Source organism: Salmo trutta, unplaced genomic scaffold (assembly GCF_901001165.1).
Source record: "Salmo trutta unplaced genomic scaffold, fSalTru1.1, whole genome shotgun sequence".
In the NCBI taxonomy this organism is placed as follows: Eukaryota; Metazoa; Chordata; class Actinopteri; order Salmoniformes; family Salmonidae; genus Salmo; species Salmo trutta.
The window spans coordinates 15,307,279-15,325,833 of NW_021822911.1; the positions used below are offsets into that span (position 1 = coordinate 15,307,279).

Genomic DNA, 18,555 nt, shown 5'->3' on the forward strand with positions numbered 1-18,555 from the left:
TATTTTCTGATGTTTAATCAGAGGTCTTTTACTAGAGTATCTCTTCCCACATTGATCACAGCTATAAGATTTCTCTCCTGTGTGTGTTCTCTGGTGTATAGTCAGCTGGCCAGATGTAGTAAAACTCTTCCCACATTGATCACAGCTAAAATGTTTCTCTCCTGTGTGTGTTCTATGGTGTATCTTCAGATGGCTAGAACAAAAAAAACTCTTCCCACATTGAGTACAGCTATATGATTTCTCTCGTATCTCTCCTGTGTGTGTTCTATGGTGTACCTTCAGACTGCTAGAACAAAAAAACTCTTCCCACATTGAGTACAGCTATATGATTTATCTCCTGTGTGTGTTTTATGGTGTACCTTCAGATGGCTAGAACGAAAAAAACTCTTCCCACATTGAGTACAGCTATATGGTTTCTCTCGTTTCTCTCCTGTGTGTGTTCTCTGATGTGATATCAGGCTTCTTGACTGGGTAAAACTCTTCCCACATTGATTACAGCTAAAAGGTTTCTCTCCTGTGTGTGTTCTCTGATGTGATATCAGGCTTCTTGACTCAGTAAAACTCTTCCCACATTGATTACAGCTAAAAGGTTTCTCTCCTGTGTGTGTTTTCTGGTGTTTCTTCAGACAGCTAGAACGAAAAAAACTCTTCCCACATTGAGTACAGCTAAAAGGTTTCTCTCCTGTGTGTGTTCTCTGATGTGCTGTCAGGCTACCTAACAGGGCATAACTCCTTCCACATTGATTACAGCTAAAAGGTTTCTCTCCTGTGTGTGTTCTCTGATGTGATATCAGGCTTCTTGACTTGGTAAAACTCTTCCCACATTGAGAACAGCCAAAAGGTTTCTCTTCAGTGTGAATTCTTTGATGTATTTTAAGTTTTTCTGATGAAGTGAATCTTTTCCCACAGTCAGAGCAGCAGTGAGTTCTCTTCCCTGTGGGTCTCTGCAGGTGTTTCTTGAGGTGTTTTGATCTGGAGCGACTCTTCTCTGCCTCTTCAGCATCATGAGGTTGTTGAGGCTCCCCAGAGGATCCACGATAGTCCCGTATCTCTCCTGTGTGAACAACAAAGTCATACAGATGGTTAAATGCCCACAACAGCAGAAATCCACTGTTTATTTGAGGTAAAAAGGGATGACCAGAGAGTACCCATGAAGTTGTACAACATTTGACAAGACTATCTTAAGACAGTCAAGACCTAAGCAGTGTGCCAGATGACTTTTGGCCTCCAATATAGGCCCCTTTCTGTGTTTGCTAAAATTACAGCGATGCACACGCAATTTGGTTGTAGAAACTCCTCCATTCTAATGAGGAAACCACTAGTTATGGATGTAGTATATCTGGTAATGAGGAAACCACTAGTTATGGATGTAGTATATCTGGTAATGAGGAAACCACTAGTTATGGATGTAGTATATCTGGTAATGAGGAAACCACTAGTTATGGATGTAGTATATCTGGTAATGAGGAAACCACTAGTTATGGATGTAGTTGTCACGTCCTGACCCTTGTAAGATGTCATTTTCTATAGTAGTGTGGGCAGAGCGTGACAGGGGGTGTTTTTGGGTGGTTTTCTATGTTTAAGTTCTAGTTTTTCTATTTCTATGTTGTTGTTTTTGGGGTTGATCTCCAATTGGAGGCAGCTGGTCCTCGTTACCTCTAATTGGAGATCATATTTAAGTTGGGGCTTTTTCTAGTGTGTTTGTGGGTAGTTGTTTTCCGTTTTGTATGGGTTACCTGACGGAACTGTTGGTGGTCGTTTTGTTAAGTGTTTCCTTAATAAAGTAAATATGAGCACTCTACACGCTGCGCCCTGTTAGGGATAGGGGGCAGTATTTACACGGCCGGATAAAAACGTACCCGATTTAATCTGGTTATTACTCCTGCCCAGAAACTACAATATGCATATAATTGTTTGATTTGGATAGAAAACACCCTAAAGTTTCTAAAACTGTTTGAATGGTGTCTGTGAGTATAACAGAACTCATATGGCAGGCAACAACCTGAGAAGATTGCATACAGGAAGTGCCCTCTCTGACCATTTCTTGCCCTCCTTGATCATCTCTAACAAATACAGGGGATCTCTGGCATAACGTGACACTTCCTACGGCTCCCGTGGGTTTAAATCCAGGCTGTATCACAACCGGCCGTGATTGGGAGTCCCATAGGGTGGTGCACAATTGGCCCAGCGTCGTCCGGGGTAGGCCATCATTGGAAATAAGAATTTGTTCTTAACTGACTTGCCTAGTTAAATAAAGGTTACATTTAAATAAATAAGTGTTTTTTGACAAACCGTTTTTTACAAACCCGTCAAGGCTCCAAATTTGAGAAGGGTTTAAAACAAAGGTTTCAAACCAATTCATGAATGTAATTGAATCTAGGTATGTATTGCCTTTAATGTAATGGCATGGGAAAAAATTGGCTGAATATTATACAATGACTTATCAACAGCTCTAACAATTTGACCCCCACTGGAAATCTACACTGGCAATTCTAGAATATACTATATAGCCTAGAAATCTGGTTAAACTATCATTATGACATCATGGATGAATTCTAGAATATACTATATAGCCTAGAAACCTGGTTAAACTATCATTATGACATCATGGATGAATTCTAGAATATACTATATAGCCTTGAAACCTGGTTAAACTATCATTATGACATCATGGATGAATTCTAGAATATACTATATAGCCTAGAAACCTGGTTAAACTATCATAATGACATCAGGGATGAATTCTAGAATATACTATATAGCCTAGAAACCTGGTTAAACTATCATTATGACATCATGGATGAATTCTAGTATATACTATATATCCTAGAAACCTGGTTAAACTATCATTATGACATCATGGATGAATTCTAGAATATACTATATAGCCTAGAAACCTGGTTAAACTATCATGACATCATGGATGAATTCTAGAATATACTATATAGCCTAGAAACCTGGTTAAACTATCATTATGACATCATGGATGAATTCTAGAATATACTATATAGCCTAGAAACCTGGTTAAACTATCATTATGACATCATGGATGAATTCTAGAATATACTATATAGCCTAGAAACCTGGTTAAACTATCATTATGACATCATGGATGAATTCTAGAATATACTATATAGCCTAGAAACCTGGTTAAACTATCATTATGACCTCATGGATGGCCAGTCCTTGTATTCATAGTGTAGTGAATTCATGGGGTAGCCCTGAGCTGAACTCAAACCTGGGTCCAGCGACTGTCAAGTCAACACCTTATAACTGTTACGCCAAGATGTCTGAACTTCTTGACGAGGTCGCTAGGTGTTGGGTTACGGTTGCTACAATAGCATTCTCTATTATTATTATTATTAGCATTCTCTATACATTTGAGTGGTTACACTTCTCCTTCCCCCATCCCTCAGCTGTTTACCAAACCAAGCCTCTGGGCAGCCATTTTGCTGCTGTTTAAAAAACCCACACAACAAACCAATCTGCAGTTCAAACAATAACAAAGCTGTCATTCCACCACTGTTTTGGTTATAAGATGTTGATGGGGTTGGAGAAATGTAACTACTTTCAAAATTCATAGACAGACCTATGGATGCAAGGACTGACCATCCATGATATCAACATTATAGTTTTAACCATGTTGAGGCTATACAGTGTTGGTTTACATTTCTAAACATTGGAGTAAAAAAAAAAGCTTATTTGGGGTTCTGATGGGGTACAACAGTTGAACTAAGCTCATGAGGCATGTGTTATATTCTTCAAGAATCAATGGTTATAAATAAATAATTTAAAAGTCACAATATGGATGTAGCAATTGCAGATTTCCGATTTAACACCAAACATCAGTTCAACAACTGCAGAGTTTTTGCCTCTGTATTTAAGACAGTACTTACTGGTGTTAATCAGGGAACAGGTCTTATGTCTAAGTTCACCGTTAGAACCATTGGATGCCTTAAGATGTCTTTGGGAAATCGGGCCCAGATATCCAGTTTCCTCCTCCTCCTTTCTCGATGTAACAGTCATCTCCCCCTCCTCCTTTTTCACTCTGAACGCGTCTTCCTCTTCTTTCACAGTAACGGCCTCACCCTCTACTTCTTGTTTTACTGTGATATCATTTTCTTCAGCAGGAGAGTAGCTTAGTGAACTCATGGTCAGGGATGTTAGCTATGCTAATGCTAGCTGACTAGTAACAACAACACCGTAAATATGAAATTAAATCTGATAACTAACTGGACGACAGAAGTGGTTTTAAAACACAGTTGCTAATATACTCGAAAACGTCTAAAGAGCTTTATTGTTTCGGCTATTTTGTCTAGCAAGCTACCGAGGTGGCTGAATAACTGTTGCTACTGTTGAAAGAAGCGTTCCGTCCACTAGATTATACGTCACACTAACAGCATTACCTTAAATTCCCAGACCGCCATCTGCTGACTGGAGTGGGTAACGTAGTTGAGTAAAATGTTTATTTTATTGTCAGACAAAAAGTTAAAGGGTAGGAATAAGGGACATCGCTGGTACTAAAATATTCGTTAGCCCCCCCCCCCTAAATAAATCAATATCAGTCAATATATTTTTTCTGTGATTTATTTTTTTCGTCAACCGTTCCATCGCATCTTAAACTTCCTAACGGGCGGCACTAGGACCGGGGGAGGCTGCTGCTGCACTAGTGACTGTTAGACTTTCTTCAGCAAAGATGGCGGACAGAAACACTAGGAGAGAGGGGTACGCCTACACAGAACTGAACTGGATCAAAGATGGAGGACAGAAATACTAGGAGAGAGGGGTACCCCTACACAGAACTGAACTGGATCAAAGATGGTGGACAGAAATACTAGGAGAGAGGGGTACCCCTACACAGAACTGAACTGGATCAAAGATGGAGGACAGAAATACTAGGAGAGAGGGGTACCTCTACACAGAACTGAACTGGATCAAAGATGGAGGACAGAAATACTAGGAGAGAGGGGTACCCCTACACAGAACTGAACTGGATCAAAGATGGCGGACAGAAATACTAGGAGAGAGGGGTACCCCTACATAGAACTGAACTGGATCAAAGATGGCGGACAGAAATACTAGGAGAGAGGGGTACCCCTACACAGAACTGAACTGGATCAAAGATGGAGGACAGAAATACTAGGAGAGAGGGGTACCCCTACACAGAACTGATCTGGATCAAAGATGGCGGACAGAAATACTAGGATGGAAGCAAATGTAAGGGATTATAACTTCATAACGAATCATGCAAAAACATGTACAGTTGACAGGAATGTTAGTTAATGTAGAGACAAACGATTATGCTTTTTTTTTATCGTAAAGTTCATTTACGAAAATCGCGATTTAGCAAGCTAGCTGACTAGCTAACATTAACCAGCTAGATGACTAGCTAACATTAGCCAACTAGCTGACTAGCTAAAATTAGCCAGCTTGCTGACTAGCTAACATTAACCAGCTAGCTGACTAGCTAACATTAGCCAGCTAGCTGACTAGCTAACATTAGCCAGCTAGCTGATTAGCTAACATTAACCAACTATCTGACTAGCAAACATTAGCCAGCTAATTGACTAGCTAACATTATCCAGCTAGCTGACTAGCTAACAATAGCCAGTTAGCTAACATTAACCAACTAGCTGACTAGCTAACATTATCCAGCTAGCTGACTAGCTAACAATAGCCAGCTAGCTAACATTAGCCAGCTAGCTGACTAGCTAACTTTAGCCAGCTAGCTGACTAGCTAACAATAGCCAGCTAGCTAACATTAGCCAGCTAGCTGACTAGCTAACATTAACCAACTAGCTGACTAGCTAACATTAGCCAGCTAGCTGACTAGCTTACATTAGCCAGCTAGCTGGCTAGCTTTATGGGTGTTGTGACATGAGTATGAAAATGTCATTCTGGTTGTTTTAGGGACTCCTGAAACAACCAGCAAACCAGGCTGTCGTTTTGTGTAACAGTGGATGTAGAGAATCTAGCTAGCTGAAGAATTCACTGCAAATTGAATGTACAATTGTGTAAGCTTGCCTTGCTGATCATGTACTCTACCTTGGCAAATAAAGGTGCAGTTTAGGTATGAATGTCTTCGAAATTATTTTTCAGTCATATCCAATACCAGGAGGCCCAAATTCCAGTCTTTGAATGATGCTGTGTCTGCATGTATGTATTACAATTATACACTTCAACAGTGTTTACCAATCTTGGTCCTGGGACATCAATGGTTACACATTGTAACTAATAGACTAGAAACAGGATTTAACTAGTTAATTCATATATACAGAAATATAACGTTAAAAACAGAACACTACACTTCCTATGCATCATGTAAATACTCTAACACTGGTTCATCTCAACATCTAATGCCCTTCATCTGCGTTGATCTGATAAACACAGGATAGGTGGAGTATTTCATCACATTACACTTCATTTCAACCAGTAGAGAATGTGAAACGCTTTATTGAAAAGCTCATTATCCAAGTGTTATAAATACAAGTTCAATCTGTCCTTCAATGCACATCTGTTGTGCATTATAAAAACAGAGGAAGAAAGAGGAGGTGGTGAGAGAGGTGTAAAAGACAGAAAGGGAAAGAGGTAAGCACATAGGAGCAGGAAAGGCAGCACATGATTAATGAATCACAGTGCTACCTAAATATTCTCTCAGTTCATCCCAATTACATAATAGTGTCTCTCGTCGGCCCAAAGGTTCTTAAAAGCAGGTGAGGTGGCGATGATGGGACTGGGGGTTGGCATCCTCTCACATCAAAACATACCTGCAGACGAGAGACAGATGGAGAGAGAGAGAACATGTTTAAACCTTGTGTTTTTATTTTTTATTCTAACATTGTTAGTCATCAATCAGGAGGTGAAATGCAAAACTCATATATGGTCATATATTTTGATACATTGAATGTTGATATTGTGAACCTATGTTATATATTTGCACCTCCTGTTTCAGGAAGTGATGTCACTAGGTACTGCCCCTATATATACAGTGCTGTCGGAAAGTATTCAGACCCCTTCACTTTTTACACATTTTGTTACATTATTCAAACATTTATGAGGAAAACATTGATTTAATCCATCTACACACAATACCCCATAATGACTTCACAATACCCCATAACGACATCACAATAGCCCATAATAACATCACAATACCCCATAATGACAAAGCAAAAACCGTTTTTTAGAAATGTTTGCAAATGTAACAAAAACAACAACTGAAATATCACATTTACATACAGTACCAGTCAAAAGTTTATACACATCTACTCATTCAATGGTTTTTCTTTATTTTGACTATTTTCTACATTGTAGAATAACATTGAAGACATCAAAACTATGAAAAAATACATGGAATCATGTAGTAACCAAAAAAGGTGTCACGTCCTGACCAGCAGGTGGAGTAGGTGTATAGTTTTGGTCAGGGCGTGGCAGAAGAAGTTGTGTTTTCTATGTTCTGTCTAGGTTGGGTGTTTCTATGTAGAGTTAATTGGGGTGGACTTCCAATTGAAGGCAGCTGTGTGGTGTTGCCTTTGATTAGAAGTCCTATATTAGTTGGGTGTGTTTGTCTGTGTGTTTGTGGGGAATTGTTTTTGCACTGCGTTAGTATAGCCTGCAAAACTGTTGGTGTCGTGAGTATCGGTTTTTTCTTCTTCTGTGGATGCTTTACTCTTGTTTTTGTGAATTAAAAGAATGAGTATCCACAACTCTGCTGCATTTTGGTCTTCCCTGCAACAGCACGACATTATTTGTGACAAAAGGGTTAAACAAATCAAAATACATTTTATATTTCAGATATTTCAAAGCAGTCACTCCTTGCCTTGATGACAGCTTTGCACACTCTTGGCATTCTCTCAACCAGTTTCATGAGGTAGTCACCTGGAATTAATTTCAGTTAACAGGTGTGCCTAGTGAAATGTTAATTTGAGGAATTTCTTTCCTTCTTAATGCGTTTGAGCCAATCAGTTGTGTTGTGACAAGGTATGGGTGGCTCTCATGAGGATTGCCACAGGAAATGAAGACCCAGAGTTACCTCTGCTGCAGAAGATATGTTCCTTAGAGTTAACTGCACCTCAGATTGCAGCAAATAAATGCTTCAGAGTTCAAGTAAGACACATGTCAACATCAACTGTTCAGAGGAGACTGTGTGAATCAGACCTTCATGGTCGAATTGCTGCAAAGAAACCACTACTAAAGGACATCAATGAGAAGAAGAGACTTGCTTGGGCCAAGAAACACAAGAAATAGACATTAGACCAGGGAAATTTGTCCTTTGGTCTGATGAGTCCAAATTTGAGATCTTTGATTCTAACCGCCGTGTCTTTGTGAGATGCAGAGTATGTGAACGGATGATCTCCGCGTGTGCGGTTCCCACCGTGAAACATGGAGATGTGATGGTGTGGGGGTGCTTTGCTGGTGACACGGTCTGTGATTTAGTCAGAGACTGCGTGAATCAGGCCTTCATGGTTGAATTGCTGCATGCAAAAACACTGTTTACAAATAATGTGCTTTTTTTTAAAAAAAAGGACATTTCTAAGTGACCCCAAACTTGAACGGTAGTGGTGTATTGTTACACCATGTAGGATCAGTATAGACCTAGTCTGTTCATTATATACATCTACATGATGTATTGTTACACCATGTAGGAGCAGTATAGACCTAGTCTGTTTATTATCTACATGATGTATTGTTACACCATGTAGGAGCAGTATAGACCTAGTCTGTTCATTATATACATCTACATGATGTATTGTTACACCATGTAGGAGCGGTATGGAGGTACAGTGGGGGACAAAATTGTTGACACCCTTGATAAAGATGAGCAAAAACAACTCTATAAAATAAAGAATTAAAAAACTGAGCTATATTGTATGTAAGAAAATAATAAAGGGAAATTATATTATTTTATACTAATACAATTGCTCAGAGATAGAGATTTAGTGTAACATGTAATTCTCAAAATGTAGGGGTCTGAATTATTGCCACCCATGTTTTCAATACTCCAGTACTCTCCCCTTGGGAGGATAATGACACTGAAATGTTTTATGAGATTAGAGAACACATTGGAAGGGATCTTAGACCATTCCTCCAAACAGAATCTCTCCAGGTCCTTGATTTATTTAGTCTGTCTTATGGACTGCCCTGTTCAATTCAAACCACAGGTTTTCAATGGAGTTCAAGTCCGAAGACTGAGTTGGCCATAGAATTTTTTTGATTTTGTGCCCAATTTACAGTTTCTTTGTTTTGCTGGAAGACCCACTTATGGCCAAGAAGACCCACTTATGGCCAAGTTTCAGCCTCCTTATGGCCAAGTTTCAGCCTCCTAGCAGAGAGGTAACCAGGTTTTGGGCTACAGGATCGGGTCACCGCCTGAACCTACAGGCGGTGACCCGATCCTGTAGGTTCATGCTCTACAACATTCGCAGAGTACGACCCTGCCTCACACAGGAAGCGGCGCAGGTCCTAGTCCAGGCACTTGTCATCTCCCGTCTGGATTACTGCAACTCGCTGTTGGCTGGGCTCCCGGCCTGTGCCATTAAACCCCTACAACTCATCCAGAACGCCGCAGCCCGTCTGGTGTTCAACCTTCCCAAGTTCTCTCACGTCACCCCGCTCCTCCGCTCTCTCCACTGGCTTCCAGTTGAAGCTCGCATCCGCTACAAGTCCATGGTGCTTGCCTACGGAGCTGTGAGGGGAACGGCACCTCCGTACCTTCAGGCTCTGATCAGGCCCTACACCCAAACAAGGGCACTGCGTTCATCCACCTCTGGCCTGCTCGCCTCCCTACCTCTGAGGAAGCACAGTTCCCGCTCAGCCCAGTCAAAACTGTTCGCTGCTCTGGCACCCCAATGGTGGAACAAGCTCCCTCACGACGCCAGGACAGCGGAGTCAATCACCACCTTCCGGAGACACCTGAAACCCCACCTCTTTAAGGAATACCTGGGATAGGATAAAGTAATCCTTCTAACCCCCCCCAAAAAAAGATTTAGATGCACTATTGTAAAGTGGTTGTTCCACTGGATATCATAAGGTGAATGCACCGATTTGTAAGTCGCTCTGGATAAGAGCGTCTGCTAAATGACTTAAATGTAAATGTAATGTAAATGTAAAATATCCTGGTAGTGGTTAAAGTTGATTTATTTTATACATTTTTGCTCGTCTTTATCAAGGGTATTAATAACTAGGTGCTTATTTTGATATCTTGTTTTTTGACTGAGTAAGGAATACAGATGTGGAGTAGATGTAGAGTTTGTTTTAAATTCTCATAAAAAATCTGAACTAATCAAACAACACTTGTTGCTCTTTGCACGTGTTGATATAATATTAATATTTAATGAAGGAAAAACGTTTCCCTAAACTGCTTTATAATATTATAATTCAATGAAGAACAAAAAAAGTTTTCCCTCCTCAACTGCGTTTCCTCCCTCCAGACAGCAGATGGCGATATGTGTCTTTCAGGCGATGTTTCTAGTGTGACGTATAATCTAGTGGACGGAACGCTTCTTCAACAACTGCAGCCACCTCGGTAGCTCGCTAGCCGACAAAGTCGGAACATTCAAGTTCTTTAGACACTTTCCTGGTTTAATTGCCACTATGATTTAAACATACTTATGTGTAAACAACTAGCTACCCCATTTAATTTCATATTTAGGTTGTAAGTCAACTATCTGGCTGGTTAAGTTAGCACTAGCCTAGCTAGCTAACATCCCCGACCATGCGCTCACTAAGCTACTCTCCTCCTGCTAAAGAAGAGGTCTGTTGGACGGAGAAAGAAGCTCTGGGACTGTGGCTGAACGTTGTCGTGAAAGAGGAAGAGGAGGATGTCACATTACAAAGACAAGTAGAAGGTGAGGCTGTTAACGTGAAAGAAGAAGAAAAAGACGTTACAGTGAAAGACGAGGAAGACGCATTCAGAGTGAAAGAGGAGGAGGAAGATGCAGTTTTTGAAGTGGAGGATGAAGTGAAAGAAGATGAAGACGTTTTTGGAATGAAGGATGAAGAGGGGGAGATTACTGTCACATTAGAGGAGGACGAAGAAGAGAAGACTGGAGAACTGATTAACATTAGTAAATACAGTGAGTACTATCTAATAAAACAGGGACATTGATCTGATTAACACTTGTAACTACAGTGAGTACTATCTAATTAAACAGGGACATTGATCTGATTAACACCTGTAACTACAGTGAGTACTATCTAATAAAACAGGGACATTGATCTGATTAACACCAGTAAATACAGTGAGTACTATCTAATAAAACAGGGACATTGATCTGATTAACACCAGTAAATACAATGAGTACTATCTAATAAAACAGGGACATTGATCTGATTAACACCTGTAAATACATTGAGTACTATCTAATAAAACAGGGACATTGATCTGATTAACACCAGTAAATACAGTGAGTACTATCTAATAAAACAGGGACATTGATCTGAATAACACCAGTAAATACAGTGAGTACTATCTAATAAAACAGGGACACAAACTCTGCAGTTGTTTAACTAATGTGTGATTTTTAAAAGGGCATTCTACACTCAAATATGTTTTTGTACTGTATGAATTGTTCATGACATCCTCCAGGGATTTTTAAACTTTTCCTGTTGAAAAGTGATATAAATACAGTAAAGTATAAACACACTAATGGGAAACAAATAAATGTTTTGAGCAAAATAGTGTTTTTTTAACAACTGCAAACTAGAAGGAGTGAGTGATGTCATAGTAAGGCCTTCAAGGAGTTGGCTTGATGGGAAGTCGTGATGTCATCCAATAGGAGACTGATCTTCATGTGAATATTCATTATTTTATTTAAAATCCTTCATGTTCTGTGTAGTTGCTTGTTGATCATTGCTAGAAAGTCATTTTCTGGTCTTGCCATAGACTTCCAAGACGATTTAAGTCCAAACTGTAACTAGGTCACTCAGGAACATTCAATGTCATCTTGGTAAGCTCCTCCAGTGTAGATTTGACCTTGTGGTTTAGGTTATTGTCCTGTTAGGACAGTTTTTTGTATTCAGATCTCTGAAATGCTCTCTACCTACGTAACATTTAGTGTCTCCTTATGTTAATTTGGGAAAACAGTTTTCATGGGCACAGAAATCCTAAATCATTTCAGAGTTTACTAAATCCAATGGTTCTAACCGAGAGTCACATTAACTTTATTGACAACACCCAAATGGATACTGTCATTAATGCTGTTCTTCAATAATTACACATAATACTTAATACTGTAGCTGTTTAGTTACAGTCACATCATCAGCTGATCATCAGCTGATCCAGGAAATCATTTTCTGAATGACAGTCACATGACAAACATCACGACATGCAACAACAACCAAAGTGCTTCTTCATTCATTACTCTGGTAAAGACAGTTATGCCGTGCTCCACTTTGAATCCAACATCCCTAACAAATTGATGTTTATAAAGTGTTATTGTCTGCTTGATTTACTGTAGGGTCTCGTTAGTCTGTTTGGACACAGAGATACTTAGCTCATAATGTGTAGAGAACTGTTCCTTGATGGATAGGCTATTGTACAACACACAGAGCTATTTTCCTATATTTGTTGTTAGGTGAAATTATAGGTCCTACAGTAGGTCTATGTTGTTGTTAGGTGAAGTTATGGGTCCTACAGTAGGTCTATGTTATTGTTAGGTGAAGTTATGGGCCAATTTGGCAAACTGTACAAACCCTCATTCTCAAGCTGATGGAAAAGCCAAAGAGCCTTTTACTGGTTGAAGTGTTTTTTAAGTACAAAGTGGTTTATTTGCGATGCAACACAAACATTATATAAAGCAGGACATTCAAAGGAGCCTTACAATTATAATCCAAAGTAGTGTGAAATGCACTCATAAGCAACCTGGACATGGAGGTTACTCCCCTGAGTTTCCCCCATTCACATTCAGAATACATTGTGAAAAACTAAAATCTTCGCTCACCATTTTTGCTCCAGGCAGATATACTACATCCATAACTATCGGTTTCCTCATTACCAGATATACTACATCCATAACTAGTGGTTTCCTCATTACCAGATATACTACATCCATAACTAGTGGTTTCCTCATTACCAGATATACTACATCCATAACTAGTGGTTTCCTCATTAGCAGGGAGGAGTTTCTGCAATCAAATTGCATGTGCATCGCCCTCGTGCCGCAATTTTAGCAAACACAAAAAGGGGCCTATATTGGAGACAAAAAGTCGTCTGGCACACTGCTTCGAGTTTCAATAACTTTAATAACTTATTTCTAGCCTACCATCATCGATTTTACTACTAATGTGAAAACAAGACAAAATATGACTATTCTAGCTCATTTTAAGACAATTGTCAAATAATTTTAACATTCATTACAGACGTCAATTGTTGTACAACTTCATGGCTACGCTGTTGGCAACACTTTTACAGTGGATTACTGCTGTTGTGGGCCTTTAACCATCTGTCTGACTTTGTTGTTCACACAGGAGAGAGGCGAGACAGTCGTGGATCCTCTGGGGAGTCTCAACAACATCATGATGCTGAAGAGGCAGAAAAGAGTCTCTCCAGATCAGAACACCTCAATAAACACCTGCAGAGATCCACAGGGAAGAAATCTCACTGCTGCTCTGACTGTAGGAAGGGATTCACCTCCTCAGGCATTAAAATTCATCAGAGAATCCACACAGGAGAGAGAACTTATAGCTGTACTCAATGTGGGAAGAGTTTTGTTCAATCTACATCTCTGACAGTGCACCAGAGAATACACACAGGAGAGAAATCTTATAGCTGTGGTCAATGTGGGAAGGGTTTTACCAGATCTGACCATCTGACTTTACACCAGAGAATACACACAGGAGATAAATCTTATATCTGTGGTCAATGTGGGAAGGGTTTTGCTGCATCTAGCAATCTTACTCTACACCAGAGAATACACACAGGAGAGAAATCTTGTAGCTGTGGTAAATGTGGGAAGGGTTTTGCTCATCTACCAATCTTACTCTACACCAGAGAATACACAGAGGAGAGAAACCTTATAGCTGTGGTCAATGTGGGAAGAGTTTTGGTCAATCTAGCTATCTGACAGTGCACCAGAGAATACACACAGGAGAGAAATCTTATAGCTGTGGTCAGTGTGGGAAAAGTTTTCATAAATCTGACCATCTGACAGTGCACCAGAGAATACACACAGGAGAGAAATCTTATAGCTGTAATCAATGTGGGAAGAGTTTTACTACATCTGCCCAGCTGACTTTACACCAGAGAAAGCACACAGGAGAGAACCTTTATAGCTGTGATCAATGTGGGAAGAGTTTTACTAGATCTGACCATCTGACTTTACACCAGAGAACGCACACAAGAGAGAAATCTTATAGCTGTGGTCAATGTGGGAAGAGTTTTGTTCAATCTAGCCAGCTGACAGTACACCAGAGAGCACACACAGGAGAGAAACCTTATAGCTGTGATAAGTGTGGGAAGAGTTTTACTGAGTCTGGTGGTCTGACTAAACACCTGAGAACACACACAGGAGAGAAACCTTAAACCTCTGACCAGAGATAATCTGATAAAAACTCACTGATCAAATATCAGAAAATACATACATGAAGGAGTTGTTTCATGATATCAATTAATTAATGTCACAATGTAGAATGTTTTAACATTGTAGAAGGAGTATTTTAATGATGTCACAATGTAGAACCTTAAACGTTTGTCCCCTGTTCTATTGATTTCAGCATGATATGGATATTAGCCTCAGGGGGAAAATCCAGGCTCTGAATTGGAAGAGTACTATTTATGAGATTTAACAAAAAGTGACTAACAAAAAAAGAGTTGTGTTACACTTACCATGTTGGTGACCCACTTGAATCACAATGCAACACTTCAAAATGTAGCTAGCTGTTTTCTACAAATTGTCTTCTAACCAGGGATGTACACATTATTCCCAGATTCCATGTGGTTTTTGAGCTGTTAGTTTAACAGGACGTGCAACCTCATCTCCCTCCTCTCACACAAATGATTTTAGCGATGAGTTATGACAAATAAGTGTCGTGTTCCTTTGTTTAGTGACCCCTAAATTTAAATGCATCACTCCAAAATGTAGCTGACTGTCTTCTGCAGGTTGTCCTCTAACCAGTGAGGTAAAATATATCTCCCATTTCCATGTATTTGTTAGTTTCAACATCACGGACAACCTGATTTCCCCCCTAATCGATATCAGTGATTTATTGCTATTTGTCAAAACAACAGCGTTTCTGGTGCTTGTGCAGTTTATAAGGTGCTTGTTTTTAACCTCTATGGGCTACGTCCCACCTACTCAACAGCCAGTGGAATCCCGTGGCGCGATATTCAAATACCTTAGAAATGCTATTACTTCAATTTCTCAAACATATGACTATTTTACACCATTTTAAAGACAAGACTCTCATTAATCTAACCACACTGTCCGATTTCAAAAAGGCTTTACAACGAAAGCAAAACATTAGATTATGTCAGCAGAGTACCCAGCCAGAAATAATCAGACACCCATTTTTCAAGCTAGCATATAATGTCACATAAACCCAAACCACAGCTAAATGCAGCACTAACCTTTGATGATCTTCATCAGATGACACCCCTAGGACATTATGTTATACAATACATGCATGTTTTGTTCAATCAAGTTCATATTTATATCAAAAACCAGCTTTTTACATTAGCATGTGACTAGCATTCCCACCGAAAACTTCCGGTGAATTTACTAAATTACTCACGATAAACGTTCACAAAAAAACATAACAATCATTTTAAGAATTATAGATACAGAACTCCTCTATGCACTCGCTATGTCCGATTTTAAAATAGCTTTTCGGTGAAAGCACATTTTGCAATATTCTCAGTAGATAGCCCGGCATCACAGGGCTAGCTATTTAGACACCCAGCAAGTTTAGCACTCACCAAAGTCAGATTTGCTATAAAAAAAATGTTATTACCTTTGCTGTTCTTCGTCAGAATGCACTCCCAGGACTTCTACTTCAATAACAAATATTGGTTTGGTCCCAAATAATCCATAGTTATATCCAAATAGCGGCGTTTTGTTCGTGCGTTCAAGACACTATCCGACGCATTTCGTGACAAAAGATTTCTAAATATTCCATTACCGTACTTCGAAGCATGTCAACCGCTGTTTAAAATCAATTTTTATGCCATTTTTCTCGTAAAAAAGCGATAATATTGCGACCGGGAGTGGTGGTTTTCGTTCAAAGAGAGAGAAAATAAAAACATCTCGTGCACGAGCCCCAGTCTGATGGTCCTCTGACAGGCCACTATCCAAACGCGCTAATGTGTTTCAGCCAGGGGCAGCCTTGATATCATTCAGCTTTTTCCCGGGTTCTGAGAGCCTATGGGAGCCGTAGGAAGTGTCACGTTACAGCAAAGATCCTCAGTCTTCAATAAAAAGAGCCAAGATGAACAAGAACTTGTCAGACTGTAAGGAATCTTCTCAGGTTTTTTCCTGCCATATGAGTTATACTCACAGACACCATTCAAACAGTTTTAGAAACTTTAGGGTGTTTTCTATCCAAAGCCAATAATTATATGCATATTCTAGTTACTGGGCAGGAGTAGTAACCAGATTAAATCGGGTACGTTTTTTATCCGGCCGTGTAAATACTGCCCCCTATCCCCAACAGGTTAAAAAGTAATATGATTATTGTGGCAGATGTTTGTGTATGCAGTGTGGCCCATTTTATGTTGAGGTTTTCAATATATCACAAACTGTTTCTGCATATTGGTTATTTATTTGTACATGTTAAAACTGTGTTTTGACATTGGGGATATCCCACCTAGAAAAATGTAATTGAAAATACTTTGAAAAAAGGACTATGCAACCAAATATTTCATATTTGCATTTCATGTAACATTTAGTAATCATAATTATTTATGCAACCAAATGACAATTTTTGGTACAATTATATTGACATTGTTGCCCTGCTATTAGAATATCAGGGTTCATTCTCAGATGTGCCAACCCAAATGTACTAGAGCATGACATTGGGGACTGGGCCCCGATCCAACAACATACCTATCTAGTGAACCCTGAAAAGAGAGAGAAGCTCCACAGTGAGGTGGAAAGTTACTACGGATATTGCAAGAGTTTCCTCTTGAAATCAGACATGTCTGTGGTAAGGACAACTTGGTTGCTGATTGTCTCAAGGGTTGACAGTCAAAAAGTTTTGTGTTTTGTGGGAAAAATTGCTTCTTTTCTGGGGGGGGGGGGGTTCTATAGAAATTATATGATTGTGTATATTATTATTTAGAAATACGTGTTTTTTAAACATTTTTATTGTTGACAGCCAGTAGACGCCATGTTGATATTGGTGAAGGTGAAGCATTGTAGTTGATTATAATGTGAAATGGAAGTTGTTTTCTGTTGGTGGTGAGCAAACTTGTCCAACAAAAATATAGGATATATTTGTTGTCTTAAAGGGGGAAGGTGTTACAGGCTTTGGTTTTTCCATTAATGTTTTGAGGTTGGACTTTAGCACGTCTAGCTCGTTAGCCCGTCTAGCTCGTTAGCACGTAGGACGCACTGATTGGTGTCACCTCGTTAGTCAGTATGTGTTACACCTGTGCTGGCTTGTCCATCTCGTTAGTGGGAAGGTGTTTCACCTGAGCTGGTCCAGGTTCTATTTAAGAGTGTCTGGCCCAGTGCTCCAGTTGTCTTGATACATGTGGAGAGTCAACACCTTTAGTTGCGCCACCTTTTTGGTTTGCTTCCTGTCTTTAAGTTTGGTGTGGGTTTTTCTTTTGTTTTTCTCTTCTTGGGCAGATTTAGTGGGTCTCATGGTGGGTGTCTTTTAGGTCCCAGTTGTTGTTACTAGTCAACTTTCAGTGGACACCCCCATAGTGTCTTTCAGAGCCCCTCCTAAAAACAAGCTTATATTTTGGGTTTGATGTTGCATCCAATTAATATTTTAATCAATGGCATTTCCTTACAATGGTCATTAGTCTTTCAGTTGTTATTATTGTTTTTTATCCTCTTATGCTTGTGTACAAAATATTTCGGTTTATTTTCTTAGTTTTTTCCTGTGAAGCCATTGTGTTGCATCCTAAAATTGTATATCTGACATGTGCTGTATAAATAAAGCTTGATTTGATTTGAACATATTACAAAACAAATTAACCCAATGACTCACCAATCAACAGACTCTTGGTCCATCTTAGTATGAAAAACAGTATCAATCCCACTTTTCCAGCCTGCTGAAGGCGTGGTGGAGTGGTAAACACCACCCCCGGCTCTACCAGGGGCTTGAGGTGGTCTCCCACAGCTCTGCTTATGTCATGTTCTGTGGCCTTGCTGTTCCATTTCTTGACTGCCCCTGCAACACAGAAACACGTTTAGTCATATATAAAACACTCAAAGTAATGGATATGGAGCATCTATGGCCTCACTTACACCTGGCACCTAAATGTGACTTCTGTCATCTGATCACTCCAAGCTGCATTAGGTTCAGATCTACCAGGATGGGCCTTTGACATAGTCTGGGCACGGAATATGCATAAGCAATGTAAAGAGATGTGAGGAAAAGTACATTCTT

General features: G+C 39.6%; 1 protein-coding gene across 1 annotated transcript in view; it reads right to left on the minus strand.

Annotated features, from left to right (window-relative positions):
• Window positions 1–225: 225 nt before the first annotated feature.
• The window catches only part of LOC115186510 (zinc finger protein 2 homolog), a gene marked incomplete at its 3' end in the record, with an annotated part of 29,696 nt that continues 11,366 nt past the window's right edge, over window positions 226–18,555 (minus strand). Inside the window, exons 2-3 of the mRNA XM_029746130.1 lie at window positions 360–861; window positions 226–276 (exon numbers count right to left, since the gene is read on the minus strand). Of these exons, the coding sequence (XP_029601990.1) occupies window positions 226–276; window positions 360–861 (553 nt within the window). The remainder of the gene's footprint in view (window positions 277–359; window positions 862–18,555) is intronic.